Source organism: Felis catus, chromosome B1 (genome assembly GCF_018350175.1).
Source record: "Felis catus isolate Fca126 chromosome B1, F.catus_Fca126_mat1.0, whole genome shotgun sequence".
In the NCBI taxonomy this organism is placed as follows: Eukaryota; Metazoa; Chordata; class Mammalia; order Carnivora; family Felidae; genus Felis; species Felis catus.
Window position 1 is genome coordinate 132,549,388 of NC_058371.1, and position 20,864 is coordinate 132,570,251.

The 20,864-nt window shown below is 41.0% G+C and overlaps 1 protein-coding gene across 1 annotated transcript in view; it reads right to left on the bottom strand.

Moving 5' to 3' along the window:
• PKD2 (polycystin 2, transient receptor potential cation channel) overlaps positions 1-15,676 on the bottom strand; it is a 50,608-nt gene extending 34,932 nt beyond the window's left edge. Inside the window, exons 1-2 of the mRNA XM_011281830.4 lie at positions 14,973-15,676; positions 7,201-7,314 (exon numbers count right to left, since the gene is read on the bottom strand). Coding sequence (XP_011280132.2) covers positions 7,201-7,314; positions 14,973-15,573 — 715 coding nt within the window. The 5' untranslated portion in view covers positions 15,574-15,676. The remainder of the gene's footprint in view (positions 1-7,200; positions 7,315-14,972) is intronic.
• Positions 15,677-20,864: the final 5,188 nt, after the last annotated feature.

Here is a 20,864-nt window from a genome sequence, read left to right on the forward strand (position 1 = left end):
CACCTTTCCATCCTTATCTGATAGTACCTCTTTAGTAACTGTCTTCAGTTTCTGGAATGTTCTGAGCTTTTTCCTGCCTCAGAACCTTCACTCATAAAGTTCTCTCTGCATCTGACTGGCTCCCACTCTTAATTTAGATCCCAGAGAGGCCTTGTCTGTAGGGGAATCCTCCTCCCCGATTGTCTTGTTTCATATTACTTCTGCATTTAAGGGCAGGGCCTAAATCTGTTTTTAATTAAATTACTGAACAGTTGACTGAATGAATAAATGAATAATCCAGGACAGAGATGATAAAGGTTAAAATAGGAACAACAGTGATGTATGAAGGAAGGCAGATTCGAGAGGCACTAAAGAGGAAAAATGAGAAAAGTGAGGGAAAGCATCTAGAATGACGTGTAGCTTTGGGGAGAGGCATCATGTGGGTAATGTTCACATTAACTCAGAGAGAACATGAGTGAAACAAGTTTGGATGGGGAGGATGACGGGTTCAAGGTTAGGAATGTTAAGGATGAGATTGCTAGGAGATACACCAGTGGAGATGCCTGATAGAAGTTGGCACAATGTTTGTAGTTCATGAGCAAGGTCTAGGGGGGACCTGGAGTCACCAGCATCAAGTACCAGTTGAGAATGTGGAAAAGATCCCCGAACAGAAAGCCAAATCCAGTTGCAGAGAATACACTGACTAAACACATTTCATAAGGAAAAAAACTAAAAGTGAATAGAGCAAGGAGAAACACAGAAAGAGAGGGAGTCCTAGAAGCCAAAGAGAAGCTTCTAGAAAGCCAAATGCCATGTGACCAAATGCCAGAAAAACCTGAAAAGAGCTCTAAAATTTGGCAATTAAGAGGTCCCTAAGTGGGGTGCCTAGGTGGCTCAGTCAGTTGAGTGTTTGACTCTTAATTTCAGCTCAGGTCATGATCTCATGGTTTGTGAGTTTGAGCCCCATGTTGGGCTTTGCGCTGACAGTGCGGAGCCTGCTTGGGATTCTTTTCCCCCCTTCCTCCCCCCCCCTCCCCCCCGCCTCTGCTCCTCCCTTGCTTGTGCTTTCTCTCAAAATAAATAAACTAAAAAAAGAAAAAAAAAAGGTCCCTAAGTGACTTTGGTGAGGCCTTTCAAGAAGTATAAGTGAGACCACAGAATAAACAAGAGAGGTGAAAAAACGTTACTAAAACCTCCAAATATTTTAATCCAGTTTCGGTTAAAATTTGAAGGAAATAGTAAGTAACACTGAGATGGAAATCTTTGAGGGATAAAGGCTGACACAGGTGCTTTTGTGAATGACTATACTGAGCTCGTATTACTTTTTTTGAAACAAAAGAGAAAGATATGTAGTATTAATAAATGTTATCACAAAGACATAAAGAAGAGAAAGCTTTGCACATGGAGTACAGACTATGTATAAATTATATTTATAGAAGAATAAATACACATTTCTTGTCATGTGGTTTTTGTTCAGTTTACTGAAAAGGACAGAGAGCTTTGTGGGCATAGGCAGTCTTTAACAGTTACTTTCCATGGACTACAGCCTGTGATCTTAGGACTGAATATGTTTGCTGTGAGAAGCTGTTGGAATGTTTGTCACCGGAAATTGAACTAGCTTCCCACCAATGTGATGATTAACCCATGGCCTTTGATTTCCCTGACCTAGTTATCAACAGTGAGTCTCCATGGATTCTCTTGCAATGAGGAAAACTATCTTGATTAGACAACCATCCTTGCAAGATTTTTACAAGTAAAATAAAATATTCATTTCCTTTTTATTAAGATATAATTGACATATAATATAGTATAAATTTAAGGTGTACAATGTGTTGATTTGATACTATTCATTTAATTTCTTAAGAATTTTTTAATTTTAGGGGCGCCTGGGTGGCTCAGTTGGTTAAGTGTCCGACTTCGGCTCAGGTCATGATCTCACTGTTCATGAGTTTGAGCCCTGTGTCAGGCTCTGTGCTGACAGCTCAGAGCCTGGAGTTTGCTTTGGATTCTGTGTCTCCCTCTCTCTCTGCCCCTCCCCTGCTCATGCTCTGTCTCTTTCTGTCTCTCAAAAATAAATAAATATTGAAAAAAAATTTTTTTAATAAAAAAATTTAAAGAAGCATTTTTTAATTTTAATTTTTTTAGAATACTAACATTTTTTTAGAATACTAGAATATCTTCTTCCAGAGAAAAAGAAATGGAGACACACAGATTACTTCTTAGAAGGGCTCTTCCTGTCCTAGGATACATCATGCTATTTTAGGACAATGTTGTTCATTTCTCCAATTTCATTACTTCTTTGGACACTAGTGAGTTTAAAGTTAAAGACTTTCTCACAATAACTGATTACATTTTCTACTCTATAAAATATGTTCTATTTTCTACTCTGTAAAATATTTACTGAGGCCTTGGTGTTTTCTCAGTGACTTGTGGGTTACAAATGTGGTAAGGTATTAACCCTTTGTAATATTTCTTGTAAATATTCTTTACAATTGTTTTCTGCCTTTTAATCTTATTTATTTCTGTGACATGTACAAATACTACATTTCTATGATGCTAACTCAACTAACTTTTCTTTATGATTTCCATTATAATGTCTAAACATAGGAAATTTGAGAAACTTTAAAGACTGGAGGGAGCAGAAAAAAAGAAGAGGCAAAGGTATTTTTATCACAGATTCACCAAAGACTTTTTTTTGCCGTTTCCAAACATCTTTAATAATATTTATTCCTTTCCTTAACTTTAGCATCTAAGTCACACAAAGAAATACTCTTACTATTTATAACAGTAACCCATATAAAAATAAGTATTTTAATGGTAGATTCATAGCAACCTTAGGTTTCAAGTAAGAATAAATTCTAAATTACAGAGAAAATAGGATTACCTAGTCCCCATGTTATTTCTCTCCTCTGGGTTTATGCAGACTGATTTTAAAGATACAAGGGCTTAGAACTAACACTGATAAAATGGAAGATAAGCTTTGAGGGACACTTAGGCTCAAATGCTCAAACAATTAGAACCTATACTTCTTAGAACCTACTGATGAAAGAGTTCGGCCGCGGTCAACGATGTCTGGGAAGAATTTTGCTTTTACTATTCTCACATGACAGTACCTAGGATCTTTTGGTGTATTATTCCCAACCTGCACAAAATCTTTCAAAATAAGTATTTCACAGATACAGGAAGGTTAAATAACTTAGTTCAAGCTTACCTAGTATATAAGTAGTGGAGCTGGAATTTGAACTCAGACCTCTGTTGATGCAAAAAAAAATCTATACTTTTCCTACTGTGTCAAACTGCCTTCCAGATCCCTATCTATTTCATATCAAGAGCTTCCCATGTGCAAGGCATAGGGCTAAGTACATTCTCTCATATACCCACAAAGTAATGAGTTTGATAATATTGGCCATCTGATATTGATACTGTTGGCAAGATTTTAAAACTAGTAATTAAAGAGATGGTTTCTGAGCAATAGGGAAAGGGTTCAATCACTAGGAGCCAGTAAGGCATTGCTAGGAATAAATCATGTCTACTTATCTCATTTCCTTTTTGATTGGGCCAACAGCTGATAGCAGAAGAATGATGGAGTTATTCAGACGGGCATTAATAAGAAAAAGTCTTTCTTATTAACCTATTTCTTGAACATTCTGACCTAGATGATAATATAATTTAGTGAACTCCACTCAAAGAGCTTTCACTAATGGATGATGCTCTTAGACCAAACTTTTTTTGATTTATTATTAATCAGGATAAGAACATGGATGATATCAACTCTATTGATCCAGTGAAGCCAAGAGGAACAGCTGATACTGACATGAATGACTCCAGATCCAAGATAATTTCAACAGATTGGAATGATAAGCAGGTGCTAATAAGATGGAATTTAACAGAGCTGAAAGGGAAGTCCTTTCAGGACTATGTTCCAGGAAGAAGTGTTCAAATACTAGCTGGGGGACACAGTGATTTATAGTTTGGGGGGAAGAGACTGAGGAATCATTTACGTGAAGGGTCAGGTGATGGGAGGGCGCAGGAGCCACAGCTTTGTACCTGAATAAGGACACTCATAGTCCCACTTTTTCCATTCTTTCATCATGAGGTTCCTACTATACTTTGTTTCTTTTAAAGTTTATTTATTTGAGAGAGACAGAGACAGTGCAAGTGGGGAAGGGGCAGAGAGAGAAGGAGAGAGAATCCCAAGCAGGTTCGGAGCTGTGCAGAGCCTGACACGGGGCTAGAACTCACAAAACTGTGAGATCATGACCTGAGCTGAATTGGATGCTTAATGGACTGAGCCACCCAGGCAGGAGCTACTGTACTTTCAAAGGGACCTGATAAACAGAACATGTGCAGGGGGAATTTCTATCATGTGGGTACTCAAAGGCATATCGCCAATGACATGATTAACAGTTAAAGGAACTGAAAAGGTTTAACCTAGAAGCGACTTAAGGGAGACTTGAATGGCTGTCTCCAAACTTCTGATAGGCTAAACTGGAGAACTTGGTAAAGGTACTTGGTAAAGGTGGGCCTGGAGGGGGCACTAAGAGAGGAAGTTAGACAGGGGTAGACTTGGCTTCATATAAGGAAGAACATTCTAACATAGCCATAGAAAAATGAAATGAATTATTTAAAAGAAGTAAGTCCCTTAACTTGAAACTGTTACTCAATCAGACATAGGATGCCTGACCACTTGAGAGGAACGCTGGAGTGCAATTTTAGCATTCAGTGGAGGTTTGATCATATGGTTGCTAAGATCCCTTCTTAACCAGAGATTCTACAATATTCTGAAAATAAAACTTTGCCTATGTAAAATATGTAGCTACTGGTATAAGAAAAAAATGTGATTAGTGTGAAAAAGAACAAAAAAGCTTTAAAAATTCTAAAATAAACAAGAGAACCCTAATTATATGCCTTAAGGCATGTTTCCTAAAACTCTAGCTATTTGGTTTATTTATCTGGCCTAGATCCCAAACTTGTCAGTGCATCTGAAAACTCACTTCTCTGGGACACATCTAGAAGGCTCTGATTTAGCAAATCTGGGCAAACGGCAATTTAAAAAAAAATTCTCTTGGTGATTCTGATGCTCAAGCAGTTGGTATGGGGGCGGGGGGTGGGCATAGAAAACCTAGACTTACTTATAGGGATACTTACATTTTGCATATATGTATGTATGTGTCTATGTCATGCTTAAAAAAACTTAACAATGATCCCAATCAACCTGTTAATATTTAAGGCCACTGTAGCTTAATATTTAAGCTCCTATGCAGGGAGCAAAATCTCCTTCAATATTCTAAGCTCTAACAGCTTAGAACATAAAAGTTAAAGATACCACATCTCTGCCTTTACAACTTTTATTGTAATGAATAGATCTTTTCAGGCTTTTCAGCATTTCTATCGTAGATAGAATGTTTTAAAAAGTAATGACAGGGGTGCCTGAGTGTCTCAGTCAGTTAAGTGTCCAACTCTTGATTTCAGTTCAGGTTATGATCTCGCTGTTTTTGAGTTCAAACCCCGAGTCGGGCTCTGGCACTGGCAGCATGGAGCCTGCTTGGGATTCTCGCCCTCTGCCCCTCCCCCACTCGTGTTTTCTCGCTCTCCTCTCTCTCTCTCTCCCTCTCTCTCAAAATAAATAAACTTAAAAAATAAAAATAAAAAATAATTAATGACATTTCCTTTCTAAACAAGTAACAGAAAAAAACCAAGAAGATGGATGTTGTTGACACATACAAACTTTGTAGCTTAAATAACTTCTTTTTTGCTTAAGTTCCCACTTGGAAATGCAAAGTCTCAGAAAATATAAAAAGAAGTCATTCCCTGTTAAAGCTCGTCAAGAGCTGACTAGCATTAATAAAAACTGTGTGTGGGAATAGTAAATAAATCAGTATTCAATTTCTTTTTTTTTTTAATTTTTTTAATGTTTATTCATTTTCTGAGACACAGAGAGAGAGACAGAGCATGAGTGGGAAAGGGGCAGAGAGAGGGAGACACAGAATCCAAAGCAGACTCCAGGCTCTGAGCTGTCAGCACAGAGCCCGATGTGGGGCTCAAACTCATGAACTGCGAGATCATGACCTGAGCCGAAGTCGGACGCTCAACCGACTGAGCCACTCAGGCGCCCCAATCAGTATTCAATTTCTTAAAATTACAACTGAAACTTAAATGTTTCCTCAATCCTTTATGTTCAACTTAGAAACCTTTTTTATTCTTTTTATAAATCTGATAAATTCAAAAAGCTTTTTGCACTTAGTCAACTGAATTCAAGGTGGTCAATTTTAATGTACTAGGAATGGCATTATCAAACTGTTGATTAAATTTTGATTTTTTTCCATATACAAAGAAGGGGAGTCCTTTCAAGATTGGCGTTAATTTTTCAGCATTTCTAAGTGTGCACGGTAAGAATGAACTCCTTTCCCAGGAGTATGGTAAGAGGTCCCGGTTGCCATAAATCTGCTTCCTTGTCTGTTCTCATAAAAGGCTTTCGAGAGAACAGGACAGGACTCCCATCATTCAGTGCTCTTTGATTGAGAAGATAAAACCCACTGTCTATGACCTTCTGGACTCTGAAGCAAATGGTTTCTAAGACTTGTTTCTGGCTAAGTCTGGACTCCCCTCCTTTCCCCAAGGACGCATGGACATATGAAAGAAGAGAAGAAGAAAGAGGTGAGTCTGCAGTAAGTTTCCTTAGAGTATAGGTCCAGTGCTCATTGAAGATTTGGAAGATATTAAGAACTAAATGAACACATTTAACACATCAAAATCCTTGACTTTTAAATATGTATATGTATATGTATATGTATATCCATAAAAGCAGTATTAGGTGACATTATTTGTATTTCCTGAAAGTTACACTTGGAAAGCCGTTTTGCTAAAAATAATTCTTATGTAGACTTTACATTAATTGATGTAAAAATAGTGACTGTGTATTTACCAGGAAATCTAATGCAAAAATCCTTTTACTTGGTTTCTTGGTGTCTGGCAGTTTGCGAGATGCGTGTCATAGTGAAAATGGTCACAACTGGCAATGAACTGGCCAGATAATGCTGAATTTTAATTAATGTTTACCAGAGGAGAGAGGAGGGCTTTACTAAATTCTAAATTGAAATTGAAAACAGAGAACTTCTGAATTAACCCCTCTGATGCATACACAATTCCCTTCAATTATAGTTTTGACAGGTCAAACATTTTCAAAACTTTTCTTTTAGTAGGAGGAAATGTTCTACTTACAAATGCATAAGACTATGAGAAAAAGGAGGTATGTGGCCAGTTCCCGTAAAACACTTTTAAGATACTTCTCACGGTTAGTGTTGCTTTCTTCCATGAGTCTTGTTCCCCAGAGACCTTTAAAATAATGAAAAATATGACATTTTATTTTTCAAATAACGAATGGCAGAGAAAACATATAAAATAAATAGCATAACCTTTAAGGGAGATTCTCCTGCACTTTTTTTTGGCATGCTCTGAATGTAACTGGGGAATTGTTTAGCAGGAGTGCCTTTTACTTTAGAATATATCAACCTCTACTGTCCCCCCAAATATGCAAATCACAAGGTGACAATCTGATCATTGTCTAAACTCCCAATCCTATTAGAAAATGGCTTAATAAAAATTTAGGAAGAGAACAGGAAATGAGGGCAGCCTAGAAGAGCAGATTAAATACTTGTGCAAACACATCACCTCTTCCTGTGTGGGGGGAGGACGCAACCTGGCAATTATCCTATTACTGAACCGTTAGTACATGATGTAACTACATGGCACATGATACCTTTCAGGTCACCCTGATGAAAAGAAGGGCTGGTTGGACCATCATTTCACTAGGGGAATATCCATTAAACTTCTAGCACGCTGGCATAAAATCTCTCTACTCTGTACCCATCTTTGTCCTTTAAGAAACTCAACGCTGACTGACTACACTAAACATGCTAAGCTTAACAGATTTTTAAAATGCTAATTAACATATCATCTTAAAATTAAAAGCAACAATCATCCAACTTTTCTCTCTCTCTCTTTGGAGAAAGAATAAAATCAGCAACCATGTTCCACATTTTAGCAGATGGAAAAAGTGTTCGGCTGGCTGAGTGGGATGACATAACCCTCTGTGAGCTTGCTGGAGGCAGTTACCGCAGTTTTGGACTCAGCCAGCAGACAGACATGGTGGCCATCCAAAACCCCCATTAATGAACAGTGCGGTAAAGTCACATTTCTGGTTACTTGGAAGAGACTTAGTATTTTCCAAAAAAGACAAACTTCTCAATCCTCTCAGTTAGATTAGGTCGGCTATGAATGGCAGCCAACCTGGCCCCTGCATTCTGCCTCACACTCCTATTCCACAGAGTTGAACCCCTTCAGTCACTGAAACTCACACAGCCACTGGAGCCACCATGACACCACACAGAGAACAGGGAGAAACGGTATCCAGGCTTTTACTTCATAAAAATGACTTCATCACTAGTGTTTATGTATTTTTTAAGTCTTAGAATAATACATTAATTTTACTCCTAAATTTGGATATTTCATTTCCTTTTCTTTTTTCTCTCAAATTTCCTTTAGGAAAATCAACATCGGAATTCAAAGACACTGTGTTACGCATCACAGGTTTCAACACACGGAAAGTGGAGCATGACTTATGACCAGGTTTGCTTCTGCCAAGATCTGGTAGTTGTCAGGGAATTACTCACTCAGAAGAAATGCAGCAAGCAGAATGTTTGTTCGCTCAAACTCTATCATATTTAAAAATTATTACAAATTTAGATGACATGGAAAATTACAACTCAGAATAACACAGAGGCAGCCAAATATTAGGCTCAGTAGCCCTGGATGCAATCACACTCTTTCTTTGGTTATATTTCTTTTGGAGGCCAGACCTAAAGTATACACATAAGTAGGGATTACTAGTCTCTTTATCATCAGGAAAGATTGTTGTCTTGCCTCACTTGGTCAGTGATTTCACTCTTTCCCATGGTTTATAAACAATTATGCACTAAGGAATAGTCACAGTTAATATTTACAAATGGTATTGCGACCTATAAATAGAAAAACCAAACTCCCATCAAATTTTATTCAAGCTAAACTTGCAAGGGCCTATCGCAATTTAATTCTAGCCCTCAAATGAAATATTTCAAATAAAAAGAAACAAAGTCCCCTTATTTATATTTTAATATACTTTATGCATTTCATTGACTTTTTCTAAGTTAGTCTACTTCCTCAAATGCTTATTGCTTTAAAAATTTCATCCAATTCCCCCACTGGGTGTGTATATAGGGTCTGTCTGAGGACACAGGGACCTGTTTATATTCTGATGGGTGAGAAATGGCTACATCCACAATTAGAAAATAATTGCTGTCTTGTAACCAACTACTTCCATGTTTAGCACAGCTGATAAAATAAGAATAAAGACAGAGCTCATGTCCCAAAGGGCAGCATTCTTCAGAATCAGCTGTTGTCTTTTCCCACAATTGGCCCAGCTACAGAGGGAGTACCTGCCTGGCATTTTAGGTACTCATGCTCAGTACATAAAGTGTCTCCAGCTGTTAGGGAGAACATGCTGTGAGGGGGACAATCAGACAATATCCAACTTCTCTCATGTTTAAGAAGGCACTTATTCAATTTCAGAGCCCAAAATTGGAGCACTTTATCTAAACAGTGTATATTCCCCTGGGCAGTGGCACTGATATGAATATAGGGGAACTCTGAGATGGAGAATCCAAAACACCAAAGGTGTCTCAAACATAAATAACTGTGAAAAAAATGTCATTGTTGCAACTGTCTTATTCACATACTTCCAAAACCTTTTTATTTTGCAATATATAAAAAAAAAAATCACAAAGAGAGAATGACATAATGAACTCCTCATATTCTTATGTATCTCTGACTCAGCTTCAACAGTTATCAACTCAATGCCAACTTTGATTCATCTAAACCTTCACCCATTCCTCTGAATTTTGAAACTAATTCCAGCTATCATATCATTTCATCCTGAATATTTCAGTTCTATGGTTATAGGACTCAGTGTGGATCATTTGCCTTACACTAACCCCGTCCCATCTGAAATACACTGAATGCTCATGACTCATTGATCATGACAATGAGGAATAATGAGGAATAATGTGGAATTTTGGAGTCGGCTGTGTTCAAATGAGGGCTCAGAACTGTGAGATCTTATCTAACATCATGAGGCTCCATTTCCTCATCTGAAAATGGGGTAAGACTACCTCTTTGTGGGGTTGCTCTGGGAATTACAATATTATGTGTAAAGCACATAAAGTGCTTGGAAGAGGCCTGTCTACAGCTCCAGAAACAGGTGCAAATCTGAAAAAATGTCCTACTTCTGACATCTAGTTGGTCTAAATTTCAGAACAGTGTAAATGCCCAAATCCATATGAATTTGGATTTCACCGTGAATAGCCTGACCAAATTCTCACTGCATTTATATCATAAAAGAATCCTGTTCTTTTGTGCTTAGATACTTGTGGGCTTTGTTTAGGAAGACAAACACAATCTTTCCTAATAGTTACTTGAATTTCGTGGCCACCTTTAAAATGGGAAGTGATGGGTGCCTAAGTGGCTCAGTCAGTTAAGCATCTGACTCTTGATTTTGGCTTAGGTCATGATCTCATGTTTGTGAGTTCGAGCTCCATGTTGTAGTCTATGTTGACAGCGTGGAGCCTACTTAGGATTCTCTCTCTCTCTCTCTCTCTCTCTCTCTGCCCCTCCCCCACTTGTGTTCACCCTCTCCCTCTCTCTCAATAAATAAACATTAAAAAAAAGAATAAAATATTTAAAAAAAAAAAAGGAAGAGACTTTTTACTACTATTGGGCCATTTAATATAGAAGATTCAGTTGCTACTGACTCCTGAATCTTGAATTCTTAGCCTTCTCTTGAGGTCCAGACAAGCAGATACCACAGATAACAGCCAGCTCCACCGTATATCCCACAGATAGTTCATACTCATATGCCCCATGCACTGAGATTTTTCTTTGTCTAGAAACCTACTTGCCCTGTTTGAGTTAATGGTATCAAGCCAGAAACATAGGTTTCATCCTAAAACAGGCCCTTTTCTTAACCCTCATATGGAATTGGTCCACAATTCTGATGGCTTCTGTCTGCCTCCAGGCCAGCTTCCCTCTATCCCAGTTCACATGCCTTGGATGCAGCCTTTTCACCCCTCTGTCTCTTGCTTAAACCTCTCCTGACCTATTCTCCCACCAACCAGTACTATGCGCCTCACCCCATTCTCTACATTCTTGCTAGAATCATCTTCAGATTGACATGTAAAGCCCTCAAGAGCTCTAACTTTTTAGAGGGAAAAATACCAAGAAGATACAGGCTTGCTTGGTCTTACTTCTGCTATTTTTTCCCTCCTTAAATTCTCCCCTCATCCTTCAAAATGTTAACTCAAGTTTCACTTCCTCTGACCTCTCCAGGTAAAGCTGGCCCTCTCTTCATTGGGTCCCTTCCAAACCTGACACCTGGCATTGCAATTATTTACTTACACCTGTTTCCCCTACTAAACTGAGCTCTTTGAGAGTTGGGTGAATGATAATTCACCTTTGTATTCCTAGTACCCACTACAAAGGAGACTCTCATCAAATGTTTGTTGATTGCCCAAATTCTGTTACTAGCATAACCTTTCCACAAACCCCACAGTAGCAACCCTCCCTCAAAAAATTCTCCACAGCTATGAAAATACAAAATCTCATTTGTTCAAAATTATAGTGCAAATAATAAAAGGAAGAAGTGATAGAGTGAGGTTTAGATTAAAAACAAAGGGAAAGTCACAATAGCCAAAAGGTGGAAACAACCCATGTGTTCATCAACTAATGAATGGATAAACGAATGTGTTGTATACATACAATGGAATATTATTCATTTATCAAAGGGAATGAAATGTGGATACATGCTACAATATGGATAAATCCTGAAAACATTACGCTAAGTGAAATAAGTCAGGCACTAAAGGACAAATATTATATGATTCCACTAATATGATGTACCTACATTAGAAAAATTCAGAGACAGAAAGTAGAATAGAGGTCACCAGGAGCAGGGGAATGTGGTAATTGGTAGAGTTTCTGTTTGAAATGATGAAAAAGTTCTGGAAATGGACAGTGATCATACAACATAGTGAATGGGAGAGGAGGCATCTATTTCTTATAGTAGCTTAGCCTACCCTGACCAATACAATCAGTACTTTAGGATTTCTCTAGGAAAACAAAAACCCCAAACCCCAAGCATAGGTGTTTAAAATAACAAACAGGAAATGACTTTACCAGGTTGATACATCCATAGAACACATTCAACTCTGGAAATTCAGAAAATTTGATAACTCATGTAAAGTATCAGATTTTATTTTTGCTCTAAAGATTTTGAAGAAGAAAAAAAAAAGTAAGCAAGACCAGTGAGGATGTCTTTAAGTTTGGGGCAGTCTTTAAATCTTTCAGCCATCTTTCACTGCCTTTGGTCCAGATCTTTACCACTTCTTCACTGGCTGCCTCCTACATGGCCCTCCTGTCTGTCTCCCTGTGCAAGATCTCCTGCACAGCACACCCCCTGATATTCCCTTTCTGCATGTTCTGGTCCTGTTAAAAACTTGCAACCACTTCCTAATATTTAGGAATAAATTCTCAATTCCTTGGCTGGACACAAGGTGTCCCACAACCAGGCCTCAAACATTTCTTCTTTACTATCCTACTTCTGCTAAGTAGATCTATCTACTGTACAAAGAGCAAAAATGACCATTTGTTGTCCATATTGGATTCATGTCATTAAAGAACAACACAGAGTATGTTGAAGCTGGAAAAGACTTTGGAGATTAAGTTCAACTCTTCCATTTTATAAATCAGAACTGAGGCCCAGAAAATCTGAGTGAGTGTATAAAACCACGAAGGCAGGAGACCCCCAGGGAAACTCTAGACCACTCCACGCTTGAGTAATCTCTCCTACCTTTATAAATTGCAAGTTACTTTCTGCCTTTGATCCTAGGGTACTACTTACATATTGCATGTGAGGTTTTTGTCATTGGTATCCATGAGGGGAAAAAAAAAAATCACAACTCATTCATGGTTATTTAGTTTACTTTTCTTGGTTTCTGTCCATAAGAAAATGGTGCTGGTGCTGGTTTAGTTCTTTTGTGTGTGTGTGAGGGGAGGGGAGAGGGGAAAGGGAGGCACCTAATGCAGCGCTAATTACTCAACAAATGTCACTTATTTAATAAGTGACAAGTATATGTTTAATTTTTAATATATTTAACATTTAAGAAAATAAAATTTATTCTAAAATTTTCTAAAATTAACATTTTCCTGAGTCTCTTCCCCTACTAATTAGACCATTGACCAGAAGTTCACTATGAGCTTATACATTGTCAATTTTCTTTTTAATTTCTTTAAATTTAAAAAATTTAAAAATTTTTGAAGAAATAAACTTGTATATAAACTCATACAAAGATACATATTTCACTTCATTATATTCTTTTATCGAGTTTATTCAAAGAAGGTTAAATGTGTTATCAGACGCTTAACCTTAGTTAAAAGGATCATGACTTATTATTCATTAGCTTATAAAAAACTTCTCTCACATCAGTGAATATGCACATTTAAAATAAGGTAAAGTAATATATAATTTGTTCGGATACAGTTTTGAACCTTAAAAAGTGTTAGGGCTTTTTCCTAACTCACATAGGTTGTTCAAAAAGGATCTTTTGTTCCCTGTCACACCATGAGTCAGATTACCTAGCATAAGCACCTACATGAAAGTACCCAAGTGTACACAATTAAAAATTTATGATTTAACTTATATTTATGAAGCACTCACAACATGACAGAGACATGCTATGCGTTTTACAAGTTTCATCTCATTTAATTCTCCCCACTCAAGAACTATTATAATGATCTCATAAGAAAAACAAAAATTGGGGATCAGAGAGGATAAGCAGTTTGCTCAAGGTCACAGGGTCAATGTGTGGTGGAACTAGGATGTGGGTAAAGGACTGACTTGGTCTCAATCACATTGCTGTAAAAACACCTGGGTTATTTTGTGCAAGATTTTCAAAACTGACAGGGAAGAGAGGGGAAGGGAAACTTTCAAAAGAACTGAGCATGGAAACTCTTAAAAGTGGAGATTAAAATAATTTGAACGGTGAGAGCAAATGCAACTCTTTTCCAAGGATGCCTCTGACAAAAGTTTGCAAAAACAGGATCCTATCTGCTTCTGGAAAATCTGTGTCCTCTAAATAGACACTGGCAAATCTGAAAATTCCTTTCCTGCCTTTTGGAAAGTTGGGCGCACCGAACTCTGACACATTTACACGCTGCTGGTATCTGGTGACTCCACTGATTTGTTGGAACTTCAAAGAACATTGATTTAATTATTCAGAAACATACTACCAAGTTTTGTAGACAATGTAACTTGTTCTTTGCAACTATTTCAGAAAAATGCCTAGATTAGCAGTGGCTGCACAACTGTTTTTCTCAGACATTATTTTATTCTGTTTGTGGTGATCTCAACAGCTCGCTCTCCCCAAAACAACCACACACATCACCAAAACATCAGTGACAACTCAGTGACACTCCTCCCATAACTTGGATAACACTACTGTTAACCCTTTCCAGAATGGAATGAGGGGCAATAGGGCATCCAGACCAGTGGAAGCCCCAGATATGCAGTTGCAACCACAGTCAGTTGTATTAGAATGTTTTTTCATTCTCTACAAGAAGAAAAATCTCCAGAGGTACCCTTTCATTCTATTACGGCTTCCACGTAGATCCAGCGGTAAAAACGTGCTGACACACCTTCTTCTTTTAGAAGAAGGAGGTATCCCATAAATTTGCACCTACAAGGGCGCAGTGGCGGTCCGCCATGGGTACCGGAAGTAGGGCACAAGTAGCAGAGGTGGGGTACGCGCCTGCAAGGGAGGCGGGGACACAGGAGGGATACGAGGTGGAGCCCCGGAAAGCTGCCCGCAGCTGGTTTGTGCATCAGCCGCTGCAGGTCGCGCTCTTACCTCGCAGCCCGCGAACCAGCCTCTCGGCCCAGGCCACTCGCGGCGGCTGCCCGTCCAGGGGGAGGTGGCGATGAAGCGGGTCCCCGCCGCCGGCCGGGCTGGGGCTCGGCGGGCCCTGGTCCTCTCTCCGGCGCCGCCTCCCACTTGGGTGGCCGGTGCCGTGGTAGCCCCCCAGCCCCCGGCCCCGGGCGCCCACGGAGCTCACGGACGAGGAGGCGGCGGACCTCCGGCTGCCCGGGCGCCACTCCACGTCCATCTCCACCACCATTCCTCCTTCCTCGCCTTCCACCTCCTCTTCCTCCTCCTCCTCCTCGGCCTCGAAGCCCGGGTTGTCACGGCTCCATGCCTGCCGCGAGCACGACGAGAGCGGCGGGGAGGGAGAGGCCGAGGCTCCGGCCGGGGGGTCCCGCGCGGCCGCCTGCCGGATACGCTCCATCTCGATCTCCAGGCCCCTCTGCTCGCGGAGGCCGCCCGGAGCGGCGAGGCCGGCTCCCACGGCCGCGCCGCCCGTCATCAGCCGGCCGGGGCCGGCCGCTCGGGCTGCGGGCGGCCGCTTCGGGTCCCCGGGCTGCTGCGGCTGCACGCGGCTGGAGTTCACCATCGCGGTCACTGGCGCCCGGCGCGCCTTCGCCCCGGGCCGCGCTCGGCGCAGCCCGCCGCAGGAGCCATGTTCCTTTCTTCCCGGGGCCCGCCGCCTCCTGCTCCCCGCCCCCGACCTCCCCGCAGTCCCGCGTCCCTCGCCCGCCCCCTCGGCCCGCCTTCCCCTCGCCTCGCCTGGCCCAGCGGCCGCGGCGCGCGGCAGGGGGAGGTGCGAGGAAGCCGCCCCCGCGAACGGCGCGGTTGGCGAGCTGCGCCGGGGCCCACGTTCCAAGTGGAGCCGGCGCCCAAGGCGGGCGCCCACATTCCGTGCGGGTGGAGGGGCTTGGGCAGGGAGGGGGGCCTGCGGAGGCGGGGCGGGGAGGGGGGCAGGGCTTCTGGAGCTGTCGCTGCGTGCGTGACCCTGACATAATGCTTGGGTCCCTCTTAGCCGCCAGCCCCTTCTGCCTCGATTTACCACATTGGAGACAGAGAGAGAGAGAAGAGAGAAAACCATTTTGTGAGATGGTGTAGACTAGCGATATCCAGTCTGCGCTGGTCTGCAGTAGGGGCAAAGAAATCCTCAGTTCATATGAAAACTACCAACAAACTACTAACGCTGACTTCCTTGCCCTTTGGCGGCCGCCTGTCCCTGATTTTGGCGGCCGCCTGTCCCTTGCCCTGGCGGCTGCCTTTTGGATGGTTTCTTCAAGCTTTGGTCGGCTCCTCTCTCCACACATTGTGGAGACCCCAAGGATTCTGTCCTGGAACTCTGATCTCTGGGGCTCCCAGCATGAGCTCATCCATCCCCTCTCCTCGCTGTTGCCCTGAGCCAGTCTGGCCTCCAGGTCGCAATCTCACGTTAGGCCCCCGGGGCCAGAACTTTGTTCTTACTCTACAGAGCACAGCCAACTGGATGTTCTGCAATGGTCTCAGACTTAACCTGTCTCAAATTAAATGCTGTCCTTTCACCCCTCTTCTTTTAAGCCTGCATCACCTCCTGTAACCTCAGTTGAGATTTGAGGCATCGCTGTCCTCACTTGAAGCTTGCCAAGCTATGCTTCTCCATGATACCCTCATCTGTCTGCTCTTCTCGTCCTTCACCTCATCTCCCTAAATCTTGTTACTTCTGCCCCACAAATCTCTGATCGGATCTGTGTCTCTCATCCGTGTTTTCTTGTGTATTTCTCATTGGAACAACAAACCTGTCCATTCCACCTCCATTCTCCACTTCAAGGTGTCCTCAGGCCCAAATTATATTCAGAACCAAAACTGTTCATGTCACATGATGCTTAGATACCTCTTGGGGCTTCCGAAAGCTTAAAGGATAAAATTTAATTTCTGTAGGTTAGGTTAGTATATTTTCTTCATCTGCCCTTGTATTCATTTGTTTGCTGAGGCTGACATAATGAAGTACCACAGACTAGCTGGCTTAAACAACATAAATTTATTTTTTCACAATTCTAGAGGTTGAAAGTGTGAGATCAAGATGTTGGTAGGATTGTTTTCTCCCAAAGTCTTTTTCCTTAGCTTGTAGATGGTGGTCTTCCTCTAGTGTCTTCAATTGGTCATCTCTTTATATGTGTCTGTGTCCTAATCTCTTCTCATAAGGACACTAGTCACATTGGATTAGTGCCTATTCTAATGACCTCACTTTAACTTAATTATCTTAAAAACAAAAACAAAAACAAAACAAAACAAAAAACGCTGTCTCCAAATACAGTCACATTCTGGGTTGTTGAGGGTTAGGACTTCAACATATGAATTTTTGAGGGGGACATAGTTCAGGCCATAACAGCTCCCAATCTACTTTTCTAGCATTGTTTCCCATCTTGTATATCCATTTGAGTAGCATCCTTTGTTGGTTCTCCGTGTACTCATAACATGCTGATTTTATTTAGGGGATCACGGCTGCCTATCACCGATTCTGCTGTTTATCTCTTTAGTTACCTGTGTTCTTTACTTAACTTTGAGCTTCTTAAAGACAGGGCTGGTGGCGGGTCTGGAGAACAGGCCTGGCTCATCCTATCCATCAGTTAATTCCCGAGATATTTCCTGGATAGCCCATGCCCTCAGGAGGAGATAGACAAACCACAAATAACTGTCCTGGGTAAGGGTTATGATGCTGCCATCTAAGCAACCTCTAAAGATGCCAATGCCCTGAACAGCACAACCAGGCTGTGTAGTCAAAGGATTCTTAGTAGTCACATGCCAGAAGAGAGCCAGGCCTGAAAAGAGAGTATAGGATCGGGGCTAACAGGTTCTGCTGGGGAACAGATCTCGTGCAGTATTTTAAAGTGTGATCAGAAGACCTTTAGCACTACTTACAGCAAATGTTAAAAACATGGATTCTGAATCTCTACTCCAGGATTACAGGCCTGAAATTCTGAACCATAGAGGATTCTGGGGTGTTGTGAATTTGAGAAGCACCAATATATTCCAAGCCGATGGAGTTTCATGAAACATTTTCCCATATTCCTAGTGCTTTGTTATCACCTGTGATGCATCAGTGTGGAATCCCAGGCCAAGAAGAAAGTTCCACGGTTCCTGAGTCAAAGGTACTCTTTGTCTTGTCCCTGCAGTGTGCTAAATCTGAACGCCAGGTTCAGATCCTGCTCTGCCACTTCCTACCTGTGTAACCTTGGGTGAGTCACTTTACCTCCTTGTGCCTGGACAAACAGGAGTACTAACAGTGTTTACCATTATGGTGTTGTTGTGAGGAGTTCATCTAAGGCAGTGGAACTCTGTCTGGCATGTGGTAAATGCTCAAGTGCAAGCTCTTATTAGCTCTTATATCTTAATTATGATAAATGTTTTCATCTATTACAATAACTCACTTGGAAATTTTTGCCACAACTGGATTATGAGCTTCTTAAGACAGACGCTTGCTGCCTAGCACAGAGGATTCTCCAACAAATACTTCTTGAGCGCCTATTATGTACCAGGCACAACACTAGGAGAGAATGCAGTTGGTGCAGCAGACAAACAGCCCACCCCCGGGGGAGTTGCATTCCCTGTGGACTTGTTGAGGGACTGAGTGAACCTAGTCGGGTGTCATCATTTGCAGTCACACAGACAGACCTTTGATTAAGACTGGGTTTTCTAATTCTTCATGTAGAGTTCCTTTTTTTTTTAATGTTTATTTTTGAGAGAGAGAGAGAGAGAGAGAGGGAGACAGGGTGCAAGCAGGGAAGGGGCAAAGAAAGAGGGAGACACAGAATCTGAAGAAGGCGTCAGGCTCTGAGCTGTCAGCACAGAGCCCCACACGGGGCTCAAACTCATTAGCTGTGAGATCATGACCTGAGCCGAAGTTGGATGCTTAACCAACTGAGCCACTCAGGCACCCTTTAGACAAAGAGACAATAAATTTGCGAGGAATTGGCAGGATAAAGAAAACAGATGTTTAGGAACTTTAATTAACAAGGAATTCTAAGTGGAATTTGGGTGAGGTAGTAGATTAGAAAAAAAGTAATGAGTTTTTTGCTACAGCTTTCTCAGCTTTAAAGTTTCTATCTCTGGTGATGTCTTTTTGCCTAGTACAGGAAGGGTACCCTTTTTTAAAAAGTTTATTTATTTATTTTGAGAGTGAGAGAGAGAGTGTGTGGGAAGGGCAGAGAGAGAGAGAGAGAGAGGGAAAGAGAATCCCAAGCTGTCTCCATGCCACCAGCGGAGAGCCTGATGTGGGGCTTGAACTGCGAGATCGTGACCTGAGCCAAAGTTGGTCACTTAACCAACTGAGCCACCCAGGAGCCCCAGGAAGGATTTCCTGCTTTCAGGGGATGGAGAAGTTTCTGAGTGTCCTTGTACCTACTATTTATTAAGTAACTTTTTAAAAAAATAATCAGTTCTCCGAAGTGCACATTTTGGGGTGGCTTGCTCTTGGCCCATACAGTATTAAGTCTGTATGAAGGCTTTCAACACAAGAAAGGATTGAGGCAGAGAGACTACTCAGGCTGGCATGAGAGAGGAAGGTAGGCAGGGCTAGATCATGGAAAGTCTCAGATGCATGTTCAAGAGTATAGCCTGTATTCTATAATTAATAATGATAATAGTGTGTCTTCATTTACAGTGTCATTCATTCATTCATTCATTCATTCATTCATTCATTCATTCATTTAAAGTAGGTTTCATGCCCAGCATGGAGCTCAATCGGGGGCTTAAATTCATGTGACCCTGAGGTTAAGACCTGAGCTGAGATCAAGAGTCTGGCACTTAACCAACTGAGCCACCCAGGTGCTCCCCCCTCCTTTTTTTTTTTTTTTTTTTTTTTTTTTGGTTACAGTGTCAGTTATTTAAAACAAAATCTGAAACATTCTTTTAAAGACCATACCATAGTCTCCAAAAGAATTCAGACGGACCAGGGCACCTGGGTGGCTCAGTCAGTTAAGTGTCTGATTTCGACTCAGGTCATGATCTTGCAGTTCACTGGTTAGAGCCCCACATCAGGCTGTGGGATGACTGACAGCTCAAAGCCTAGAGCCTTCTTCAGATTCTGTGTCTCCCTCTTTCTTTGCCCCTCCCTGCTAATGCTCAGTCTCTTAAAAATTAATAAAGATTAAAAAAAAAGAATTCAGACTGGACAAAAATGCATTCACCCATAGATAATTCAGAATTAAATGTGTGCTTAACACAAGTTTTAATTACAAATTATCACAAGAAATGTGATTTTTTAAAAATTCACAGAATTATTTGTGTAATATAACTTGGATGGTATTTAATGCACTGCATCCTAAATCCTACATTCCAGGACTTTCACTGCGAATTTAAATCTTCATCTTCATCAACCCTCCACCAGCCATGCAATATGTTTCCTGCTCAAATACACATTCACTCTTTCTGGCTTACTAATGTTCTCTTCTGTGCTTTTTCGTTGACATGTTTTTCCCCTTCGGAGCTCCTTGCCTTTCCTCTAGCAGACCTTGAAGCTATAAATTTCTCTCCCTTACCACAGAATTCCTTCCTTTAATATCCATCTTAAAACGTTATTTCTCATAAGAAGTTTTCCTTTATAAAATAAATGAGGTGCACACACTCATAATTTTCTTCACCCAGTTGCCACAATCCTATTGCCTATTGCCATATTATAATATTATTATAACATTATATATTACAATAATCTACAGGGCCTGAAATATTGTGTGGGGCAGATAACAGAGCTGGATACTATTTGGTTTTATTTCATCTGCATGGTTACGTTCTTCTGGAACATGCTATACAAACCCCATCTCTTTGTCTCAGTGCCGTGGTGGCCATTTAGAAAAGCCATTTAAAAGGCAACTTTACAAACAGTGCGTCTGATTCAATGCTTAGTATTCC